This window comes from Nothobranchius furzeri, chromosome 13 (genome assembly GCF_043380555.1).
Source record: "Nothobranchius furzeri strain GRZ-AD chromosome 13, NfurGRZ-RIMD1, whole genome shotgun sequence".
In the NCBI taxonomy this organism is placed as follows: Eukaryota; Metazoa; Chordata; class Actinopteri; order Cyprinodontiformes; family Nothobranchiidae; genus Nothobranchius; species Nothobranchius furzeri.
The window spans coordinates 42,816,466-42,828,746 of NC_091753.1; the positions used below are offsets into that span (position 1 = coordinate 42,816,466).

Here is a 12,281-nt window from a genome sequence, read left to right on the forward strand (position 1 = left end):
ACTTCCCTCTCCCCAGCCACTTGGACCAGCTCCTCTGAGGGAATCCTAACCCTGGTTTCACACTGCAAGCATCAGCGGAACAGAACAACAGCAAAGCGGCACTGCTTCAAATAGAATCCAATTATAGTCTATGGAGTGTTTCAAACCAGCCGTGACTCAGCAGTTTTCAGGCATGTCCCAAAGTGGCATGCCACGCCGCGCCGCTAAAGGTAGGATTGAGTTCTATTTTTTCCGCTAGGCGCTTCTGGGACACATCAATTTCCGCAGTTCACATAGTGCGAGACAGGAAACCACACACGGTTTCAGTGTAAAATCCCCGGTTATTTTCCAAATAAAATGCAACGTTGCAATGTTATATATAACTTACGTCAGCACGTGTGACCGAACAGCTTTGTTTACCACCAGTTTCTTTTGAGAAGTGCAATGGTGTGATTCCTCATGGGGGTTGTGATCTCTTGATGAGGAAGGATGACGGAAATCTCAAGGGAATTTAGAATCTCGCGAGTACAGCGAGGCGCAGCGAGAAAGCTGTGCCGCGGCCAAGACTCCCGGTGTGAAAAGGACCACTTTGAAGTTCACGAGTGAGCCGCTCCGCTGCTGTTCCATTCCGCTGATGCTTGCAGTGTAAAACCGGGATTTGGCGTCCCCCTGGTCAGCGGAGAGACATAATCCCTCTAGCGTGTCCTGAGTCTTCCTTTAGGTCTTCTCCACGTGCCTGGAAAACCTCACCAGGGAGATGTCCAGTAGCATCCTCAACTGGCTCCTCATGCATTATTCATTATGTTTTTATACAAGTGAATTATTCACATTATATAACTGCTACTTATACAACTTGATTACTTTTGGTCTACTGATATTTCTTGTTTTCTTGTTCAAGTCCATTTGCTATTATGCCGCCCTCACAACACGTAGCTATGTGGAGCTAGACAGCTAGCGAACGAACAAAAACAAAAAAAAGGAATCTTCACCGAGGCTATCTTTTCTCAACTGAAGATCTTTATATAGTTTTATCATCTTAACTGTAACATACATAAAAGAACACATTACTAACTGATACACATATCCCAGTGTCACGCTTAACAGCTTAGCTTAGTAGCATGCATACATATTATTAAATAAGTGACAAATGTATAAATAGTTCCCAAACATATCAATGCTTACAAAGACGAATATCCTCCAAGGTACAAAACATATAAAGCACTTTTAGCGTGTTTGTAAGCCGTTTACTCTCATCTTACCTGTCTTGTCGGACTAAACGTTTGAAACAACGGAGAAACTCAAATCAAAGATCCGTTCGAGGCAAGAGCATTCCCTCTCTTGTGTTTCTGCACAAGCATTAAAACAAAGATCTTCTGCAACAACAATTTCTCACTATGAACTGCTTTTAGAATTAAAAACGTTTGAACCTTTTTCACATGTAGGCACTTTAACTTTTTATTAACTTATCAATGTAACTTATTCTAATCATGAACTTAATCATTTTTACCAAAAGGCATCACAGTTATCATTTATCAAAGAAATTGTGTCCGACATTCTCAAAATTAACACCATGCAGAAAATGCTTCAAATTATTATCTTAGATGTATTTTCTTGAGTGCAGTTTCTTAAAACCCCGTCATACTTGTTTTTCTAATAGGATCAGTCACTGAGTTTCACATGCATGCTGAACTTGAAAAATGTCTTCCACCTCCATTTCCTGCTTTAGCTGCTGAAAGGAAATAAATGGGGAAATGATCGGGTTAAAAAAAGCATCTTCTACATCACAAGGATAATTAGTATTCATGGCCTCACCCACCGTGGCTTGGGACTGCGGGAGGTTTTACTGATTTATCATCCAGGTGAGACCAGATCATGTTTTGGCTAGTATAAGCTAACCATTAGCATTAGCAACTTCAAAAATAGCAGAACATCAACGTAGAGCAAATGGAGGCAACAGAAGAGTTGCATTGCTATTAGCCAATCAGAGGCGAGGCACTTGCATATCATGAATACTAATGAGCAAGAATCCAAATCCTACCATTTTCTGCCCTCCACTCCCCAACTAACTACTACTTCCTGAAACAGGAGTGCCAGAGCTTTTTTCAACAGAAAAGCACAAATACATCCTTTTTTAAATAACAAACTTACGTACCTCTATCTGCTCTTCACTCAAGGAAAAGCCCAAATCTAAATGGTCCAAAGTCTCTTGGGCCGTTTCAAATGAGCCATCACCATCTTTTGTTTTTTCACTGGGGTGCAGTAACATCCCCTATCAAACCAATAGCTTGCTGTGATTGGCTTACCAAACTGATAGAGCACTGTGATTGGCCCACAATACTGATAGACTGCTGTGATTGGCAAGACGCATAATTCTAATGGAACATAGCTAGACCTACCTGCAAAGCAAAATCATTTTGCTTCTGCTACGGTCTGTCTAGATTTCTAGGCCAAGAGACCACAGTGGTTGTATTTAAATAACAAGTGCATGCCATCTTTAAAGTTGTAAATGTAATTCATGTTTAATGAAAAAGTTCATTTAGTAAGTTCATTGTTTGCCTCTTCTAAACACTAGACTTATAAGATGTACAAACACAAACTTGTACAAGTGCCTTAAAACGAAAATGTATTTTAATTTACATTGGCGAGTAATGCTTTAGTACCTCACTACCGCAACAAAGCTTTTAATTGTCTTCTATTTTTCAGCCTGTTGGTGCACTGAATCCAAAGCGAGCAGCTTTTTACGCTGAGCGTTATGAGACATGGAAGGATGACCAGACACCGCCATGTCATTATGACTCTCACTACTCCACCACTGCCAATGTTCTGCACTGGCTTGTCAGAATAGTGAGTACAATCCCCCACCTTAACCACCTCACTGCTATTATTGTACTGTGTTCAGAATTAGTCAAGTAAGTGAATTAAGTCAAAACTCCAGACAGCATATTTTTTTATTTAATTTTTTTCTGCAGTGGTTGATTGTCACTTGTCAGACTTGATGATGCCGTTACTTTGAGGTCTGTCAGCTTCTGCACAGGATGTAGCTCAACATTTCAATTTGATTGGGTCTGAGTTAGACCAATGGCTTTCACAAAACACATTTCACAGGCCAGTAAACCAGCATATGTGAACTAAATAAAGAGTGGCTGGGTAATGATTTACAGGGGGCTGCTGTGACAGGTTTATGTGTTTCAGGCAACCCAGTGAGCGCTGGAGACATGTCCATCAAGGTTACTGAGCACTGTCCTCATTTACTGTGGAAGAGAAGCAGGATGCACATGCACCTCCAGTGTGTTGCCTATAAAACAGGCCCTTATACCCGCTGGGCTCCTTTGAGTCGCTATAAGTGTAACTTTAAAGACGCTCAGAAAATTGAAACAGCTTTATAGAGAAGATCCCCCCCCCCCCCCCCCCCCACACACACACACACACACACATCTCGTTATTAGTGAGTTGATGAACTGAGGGAGTTCCTTAACAGCAGTTATATTGGTCTCAGTGGGTTTGTTCCCACAATTTAGTTTCTTCTCTGGTGAGTGATCCATCCACTCCATCTGGGAATGGCTGCTATTACAATCATGGAAAAGGAAAATTCACCCAATTATCATTATGGCTTATTATTCACAGTAAGAACTCTAATTAATTCTCCCTCAGGCTGGAATACAATGAACGACTAATCTCTGAAGAGATAGTTTATCATCTTGTAGGAGAAAAAAAATCTAACCTGCTGAAAATTGAGATTATCTATGTGTTCTGCATAAATCTCTAAACATTATGGATCATATTCATCTTTAAATGGTGCATTTCAGCTGTTGTACTTTACAGTAAAAATGTCAGAATGGTGGACAAACAGTCATTTTAAATGTGAATGGTGCTCTTTCTCTAATTTGACTTATTTTCTTTCACTGTAGGAGCCCTTTACCACCTTCTTTTTGAGTGCCAACAACAACAAATTTGACCACCCTGACCGCACGTTTTCTTCCATCGCTCGATCGTGGAGAAACTGTCAAAGAGACACCTCTGATGTAAAGGTGAGAATTGTACCAAATTGTACAATTAGTATAATTTATAGTCTGCATTAAGCAGGTGTACTTGTTCTTGTCTAGGCTGAGATAAACGTAGGAAAGGTGAATATAATGGAGCTGCTACTAGAATTATAACAATCTTCCTTATTAAACCTTCCCAAAAATGCAAAAATAAAAATTTCAGCACTATAATTGCCTCATTTATCCAAAAGTAAAAAATCTACTGTGTACAGCCATGCCCAATACATATCTCTTTTATCTCATACAGAAACCAAACTGTTTCAGAGGCAGACTGATCTTGAACAAAGCCTGCATCCAAAGGGAAAAAACAAAGCTCTTTCTCTGCAGATTCCCCGCACGCTCTCCGAAAACGCTGAACCCTGCTGATTCGCCTCCATTTTGCCCACTGCATAACATGCATCAGGGATACGCACTGACCTCAAAGTGTCATATATTTCTAGCACACCCTGCACTGGGTAGCGTTGCCTCGGGCAATTAATAAAGCATTAATGACAAACGCTTTTAAAATGTAGTCTTTTATGTACAGACAGGGCTTTTACTCACCAGGATCTGGGGAAGAGCCGACAATCTGTGGAAGAGGGAGAACACTGCGAGCCAGAGAACAACATGATAGTCAAACGCCACCCTGTTAACAAAAACAGTCTACTACATGTATGTCTGCATGCATTTGTTTTTACATGCAGGATGGTTGCTAAACTATTAGGAGATGCATTGAGCTGTAAAAGGCAACACAAGATGACAGGGGCGCAGATAGGATTTTCAAACTGGGGGAGACAAAGTTCCAATGTACCCTCCCCCAAACACATATACACACACACACACAAACGCACGCACGTACACACACACACACACACACACAAACTATTGCAAGAGCCTTAACTAGAGCTCAGTGAGTTTGTGTAATTTCATCCAATGGTTTACGAAAAACTAACACTATTATATACGTGTTTGAAGCCACTATGCAATGGAACACACCTCTCCTGCAGCACCAGCTGTTTGATGCTGCAGCAGCATCAATCTTCCCGGCTGGATGAGTGAATTTCTTCATCAGAATCAATATTCTGCTTCATAATCGGAGTCAGTCATTACCAGACAAAGTGATCAGTCAACAAAGACCAGACCTGCCGGCAATTATACGTTTTATCTAATATTTGCGCTCTTCATGTTGCGCGCATCTCCTCCTCTCCCTGACTGGGAGCCTCTCGGGGGAGGGCATTTTTCTAGCTCTAAAAACTCCCAAACTTTGCTCAGCCTGAAGGTTACACATCTCCACTATCTTCTGGTGTAAAGTAGTAATGTCATGAGGGATCATATTTGTAGATGAGACTTGTTAAAGTTAGCAATGCGGCTTTGGTGCTTATTGAAGTGCCTCGTGATTTTTATCTTGAGAGGCACTATAGAAATGATATTTTCTTCTTCTTCTTCTTCTTATAACGAGCAAGTCCCTTCAAGCGCTTAACCTCCGATTTTGTTTTCTTTCTGGCCTTGGGGCGGAGGACGGATTGGGGTCGATCTGAATCTGGGGGGGAGAGATCCCCCCCATTCCCCACCCTAACTGCGCGCCTGCATGATGACTATGTTTTATAATGTATGAGGAGAAGAAAAAGCTGCACGATAGCTTGTTTGTGCTACTCTGGTTAAATAGATTTAATGGTTTAAAAATGCTTTATTTGTCACAAGTTTATAGCTAAATTTACATTTCTCAAAAGTATGCATGAAAAACAAAAAAACATGTAAATTGGCACAACACGGATTGAGATTGAGACACGGTAGCCTAAAAGGGTTAAGGTCAGCCTTGGCTCAGACCACCAAGAAGCCTGTTGGGTCTCTGACTTAAAAGAATTAAAAAAATTTTTTTTTGGGGTCTCTTTTTTCATTAACCTCAACATCTCTCCATAGTAATGATGGCAAAACTAAGGGAGGCTGGATTTTCTGCTGGGGATGACCTCCAAAAAGAGGCGTCATTGGTAGCACCCCCTTTCTCCAACCAATCTGGCCTCTTCGACCATCTACTCAATAATATTAACCTGCCTCCATACCTCATTTATTTCTATGTGCACAGTTATTTTATGCTGGCAGAGATGCCCATGGGCAAAAGGTAGAAGACTGTTCTGTAAACTAGTGGGCACACACACACACACACACACACACACACACACACACAACCGCCAGTATGTTGTCTGAAGGAATCCAGCAGCACTCTGCTGGTGACAGATTTTGACAAACATGTCATTAAGGTGACACAGTGTAAAGCAATGGAGGCTTGAGTGATTGACTTGTTAGCCCATTACGATGCTGTTGCAGAATTAATGGCTACCATGGGAGGGGGGCTTGAAAACGGAGCTGGCAGTTTTAACGGCTTGGTGGTGAGTTACTGCAGGAAGTTTACAGCTCAAAAAAAAAAGAGGAGGGAAAGTGTGGTTGTGTGGATGTCTATGTACGTGGGAGACAGAAGGAAACCAAGAGGAATTACTTCTTTCCTCCTCCTGTAGTGTTCAGAGGGTGAAATTTGACCAGCAGCAGACCAGTAGTCTTATTGGCCTGTACCATGTCGTGGTTACTTGTGGTCTTAAACTCTGTAGATTTATTGGTGCCTGAAACTGCTTCACGTTATGTATCCCATAGGCAGAATAAAGCTCATTATTTCCACTGAAGCTGCATTCATGAAACGGACAAGAAAGAGAGTAAAGCTTGGTTAATGTTTAACGCATTCACTTTCCGCTTGGTGATGCGGCTCGTGGATGGAACGCGCTTCACAACTCACAGCGTTTATGGTTCATGTGGCTTGTCTCTGCGGTGAGCCAATATTCTCCCAAACTGAACGGGGCAGCATGGAGCTCTACGGCATGCATCCAACACTACACCATAGTAGAAGTAGAAATTACTGTTTACAACATGGCATTCCAGCATTTTTTAACAGCGTCCTCGTCTTTTCCGACAGTGCAAGTTATTTCTCTCCAAGAATTATTAACAACATGTTGATCACGGTGATCTTTGAGAGCTGAATCATACAAATGTCTGTATTTACGAACCTCTGCCATACTAGTTCTTGTCGGTCCGCCATGTTTTTCCGCGTCCGACCGTCCGCGTGGTTAGAAAATTTCCTAGGTGCGCGGTGCAGCAATTTTGGGCCGTGCGGAGGCACGGTGGAGGGGCGTGGTTGTTAAAATGATGCAATTTCGCCACGCGGAGCTGTGCGGACCTCGCGGACGCGTCAAGCAAAAACCAACCTTTAGGATATGCATCTTTGACATACCTAACTTGAAAAAAACCTCAGGTGCATGTACATTTTTTTTGTTTCCTTAACTCATTCACTGCCAGCCGTTTCCTGATAGCTAAAGCCCTTCGCTGCCAGCGTTTCTCACCGTTTTTACTATATTTTTAAGAGTCGTAGAACGTTGCGTGCTAGGATGATGTTGATGCCAAAACAACCAAAACAAAGCAGAGACTCATCTCTTACATCAGGAAGAATCTGCGTGTTTCGAGCGTTATCCGTTCTTTCATAATCCGTTATCGAATTGTGATCGGCAGACGCTTTTCCGGTTTGCGCCTCACCTTTTTTTTTACAGGAAAGGCCCAAAACGATCTCCTAACACATGGATGTTTGCTTCCTGATCATGTGACGTGTGACGTATGCAGATGAATATTGGCTTCACAGCTGAGATGTTTGTTCTCTTGGCGCGGGGGCTCGTTCTGATGCCCAAACGGTAAAAAAAAAAATGCTAAGGACGACTTAAGTCGTCATTGGCAGTGAACGGTTGGATTTAAAATGACGACTTTAGTCGTCAATGGCAGTGAATGAGTTAAAGGAGAACTTGGCAGTTTTAGCTTGCTTTTAGCACCCCCTAGTGTTTGAACAAGGGTCGGGTCGGGTGACCCCAAGGTACCGAAGTTTGTAGAAACGCAGTATGACTAGGTCAGTCCAGAGTCATCTCCCGGATCACAACAGATAGATGAAATCGTTTGTGTCTGGAACAGCTGTTTTTGAATAGCTGAAGGAACTGTTTTGCTGTGTCAGCTGTAGCTTGTAACAGGTTTTTGACAGCTTGTCAAAAATGCGATGGGAACAGAGTTTCCCTCCGATGGCCAGTCAGAGTTAGCTCAACTAACAGGATGCTGAATCACTCAGAAGTCATTCTGTTTTAATATTCTCATATTATGATTTACTTGGCCAATCGGGACGTGCCATGTTAAGAGGTGTTAACAAACAAACCTCAGAACATCACACCTTCTTTCAGATCCAGGATGCTCTGATTTGTGGGTAAGGAAATATCTATGTGCAGAAATTACTTTAACTTTAATTTATCTCTAATGAACACTGTGTCTGAGTGTAGATAATGATTCACTTGTTAAACCAAACATTACTGATCATAACATCATAATGTTCATTTCAGCCACAGTAATTTAAGCACAGATTAATCAAAACATGTCAGTATTCATATAACATTTGTTCATTCAACCATATTATTATTATTTAATGATTATTTAACCTATGAGTTGTAAAAGTGTTCACTTTATTCAGAGGCATGGGGAATCCTGTAGAAGCGATAAGGGAAGCTTAGGCCTTGAAACAGGAACAGCTTGTTGACAATATGTTATCATGTGTTCTCACCTGCAGAACCTTCTGGGCTTGTTGGAAGATAGAATGTAAAATCCACCTTAGAGAATGGAATTCATGTCTGTAGATGACCGGTGGCATGCAGGTCATGTAGGTGAAAACTGACCATTTCTGGATGTTATGCCATCATTGAAAAGAGTCTCAAAAACTTCTCACTTCAGAGGCCTTCCTCCTCTTTGAATACACTTTTTCTCTTGTGACTCCAAGCCATTTTCAAAAGAACCCAGTGAGAATGGCGGTAGAATTAATGGATGAAGGCGTATCGCTGTACACAAACAGAATGCACAGGAAGTGAAGACTAACCTGCGAACGAGCTCATATGACGACGGCCTTGTGTGAAAGCTTCACAATGGTTCATATGATCTACCCGGAAGAAAAGGATCCTCCGCTATACATCTAACCTTTCATTTGTTGCATGGTCAAGAGAATGAGTCAAAGGTACAGGCATGTTGCATATTGACCAATGTTGCATTTAAATGTATATCAGAAACTTTTGGAATTGTTTTAATTCTTGCACATGCACATATTATACATCAAACGCTTCATCTACACCTCCCCTCAGTCAAAAACTGAAAATATACCAGAGCTGAGGTTTAGTGGTTGAGATATTTTTGTCTATTTCGCATAAATGGCTCGACTTAAATTGAAATGGCTGACATATTTAGCACAGATAATTTTTAAGGATTTAGTCTAACTTTTTTATAAAGAGGGGCACATACGTCGGTTTTGGAATTCACAGTTTTTGGAGTTGTTTAAAGAGGTTTATGGAACAACTTCTATAGCTGTATTAACCTTCTTCTCTCATGTTGGAAAGCACGAGGCTTTACATTTGGGGCTCTTTTACCAGGCCAACTTCCCCTCCACAGCAAGGTCCTGACCCCATCACAAGAGCTCAGAGACCAGGGAGAAAAACCCAACTTGGTTCCAGTTTCATTTAACACACCTCACACCTCTGCCTGGAATAACTGGACTAACACCTCTCAACAACCTTCCCATGACCTGCTGTTCAGTTTGTTTGTGTTACCCTTCCCCTTGAATTTTCACTTCATCTCAGTGGGATACGTAGTGTCTTTTTCCAGATGGCTTTTTTAAGGCTCTGTACAAGCAGATGTTAGTTATTCTTTTCTGACATGTTGGACGATAACAGTGATGTCTCTGACGTTAAAGGTTCCAAACCTATTTTGTTCTCCTGCAGGAACTGATTCCTGAGTTCTATTATCTTCCGGAGATGTTTGTCAACAGCAATGGCTACCATCTAGGATTGAGGGAGGACGGAAACATGATCTGTGATGTGGACTTACCAGCCTGGGCCAAAAAGCCCGAAGATCTCGTTAGGATAAACAGAATGGTAAGGATTAAAGGGATGTGGCAACTGGCAAGACAGAATCCTGTATTTATACATATAAACTTCAAAAATCATCCATGCATGAAAGAACATTTTTATACAAGGAGAAAACAGTCAGTGTATTAAACTTAAAATGAACTTTTATCTTTAATTTGATCTTGAGGCTTTATATGATTTATGTTTTTGAAGCTTTTGCTCTTTTTTGAGCCTTTAACAACACTTGAAATCTGGTAAAGTAGGAGAAAAAAGTGATTACAAATTGAAGGACTTATAAATAAATTAAGTTAGATTAAAACTAAAATACAATTACAATATGTAGAGAAATTAAATTCTTAAATTTAAATATATAACCAGTTCTTAGGAAAAAAGTTGTGGTCCAAGTTGTTTAAAAATAAAAAGGAGGAACTGAAATAAAGGATTGAACAATAAAAAAGTAACAATTTGAATGAATGCCCATGGATTTTTAAAACGATCATTTTAATTAATTGATGAGCATTTTAACTTGTTCTTACATTTTCTACTTTTTACCTTTTCTCACAGGAGCTCACAAATCAATTCCCAACTATTTTCTTTAACCTTCCCATACATCTATGTCATCTTGTCTTATTCATGAACCATCTAAAAAAGTGCATCGCTCAATAATATCGCTGCACTCCCGACCCCAATGTCACAAAAAGACAAGGCCGAGGGCAACCACAGTGTACTTTCCGCAGTGTCTGGCCCCTTCCCTTCAGTATGCTGCAGTTCCTTTGAGTGAATTTCATCTTGACAGCCCAGAAACATAGCTCCCAACAGGTTTCAGGAGCAGCACAAAGATGGTAAATGAGATCTGGGTCATCTTTAAATAAACTCCAATTTATCTTTTAATCTGGAATCACGTAGTGCAGAAACTCAGAAGTAAGCATGGGTTTTGAAAGGGGATTAACATTGGAAGAGGGGCAGCAAACAGAGGCACATTTGTAAGACAACATAACAAATGTGTGTTTAAGTATTTTTAACAGCAATTCAGTCGCAGCTACTTCAGATAAAACAACTTTTCAATTGGTTTCAAAATATAATAAATTTGCAAAAAAAAAGACCTTTACTCAGTTATTAGACTTGGTGACAATATGAAAATATTTGTCTTAGAATTTCTTTTCACTTTCCAATAAATGCATTCCCATGTTTTTGTCACAAAATCCTGTACTTATTAATGCGTCAGCTCTGGCCTCAGCAAGGGGGGCACGGGTGGGGTCCATGCTTGCCTTCAGGGTGGCCACCTTGGAACCACCCCTGCATTTTAAACAGAAATGGCTTTTGTTGATGAGAGCTGAAAAGTAACAAGCTTACAGGTCATTAAGTTTTTGCTTTATTGTTTGAGCAAACAGTTATTCCTGTGGTTTTGAGTTGATGCTCACTTCCCTCAGTGCACCCCAGAGTGGCTGCGGCTACACCGTAGCTCATCATCACCAGCTTGTGAATGTGTGCATGCGCATGGGTGGATAACTGACTGTTGTGAAGCAACTTGGGGGGTTGTACAACCCTAAAAAGTCACTGTAAAAAATCCAGGCCGTTTACCATATATATGCTGATGTTACCTGATATGATAGTTTTGATGACTTTCCAATAATTGAATAAAAATTAATAAATAAAATTCCTTCATGGTGTGTATTTTCCACAATAATATCACTAGCTTAAACCAGACTGCTGGGTAGAAACAATATATCCTGAGGGTAGGGGCCACCATATTTTTTTGGACTTGAGGTGGAAGGACGCTGTGGGAACACGGCTGACCTTTTCAGTTGGAGTGACAGAGTTTGGCTGGTTTTATGCAGGTGACCTTTGCCCAACCACACAGCCTGGTTGAGCTCCATCAGGCTTGTAAACCAGAACAGTGAGGTGAGGGTGTTAGATATGTCTGCATCTCTGAAACAAAAAGGAGGACAACAGGGATTGAGAAAAATGGTTTCACTAGGTTTTTTCCCTTTTTTGGGATGCATTTCCATTGTTGGATTCCTGTTCATTCAGACACTTGGAAAACCGAAGCTCTGTGCCTACATATTTTCATTCCTTTGTTCTTTCTCCTTAGCTTGCCCACGCTTCCTCTTCTATTTTATTTCTGTCAGTGAATCCTTTTAACTCCCTCCCCCTTTCTTCCTTTTTTATTTCTTCCCATCTCTCCCCTCTTCCACCTCCCATCTTTGCATGTGCCACTTTCAATTGTCGGGATTTGCCCTGTGGCAAACTCTGCTTCTGTGTGCTTGAGAGGGCTTTGTGGGTAATGGCTGTTATTCCTTGACGCAAAGGGAGGCGTGTA

At 41.0% G+C, this 12,281-nt stretch overlaps 1 protein-coding gene across 6 annotated transcripts in view; it reads left to right on the forward strand.

Annotated features, from left to right (window-relative positions):
• Positions 1-12,281, forward strand: part of nbeab (neurobeachin b) — a 279,564-nt gene that overhangs the window by 245,485 nt on the left and 21,798 nt on the right. For all 6 annotated transcript variants that reach the window (XM_015951379.3, XM_015951381.3, XM_015951380.3 and 3 more), the window contains 3 exons: positions 2,683-2,823; positions 3,888-4,007; positions 9,836-9,988. In XM_015951379.3, the coding sequence (XP_015806865.2) occupies positions 2,683-2,823; positions 3,888-4,007; positions 9,836-9,988 (414 nt within the window). The remainder of the gene's footprint in view (positions 1-2,682; positions 2,824-3,887; positions 4,008-9,835; positions 9,989-12,281) is intronic.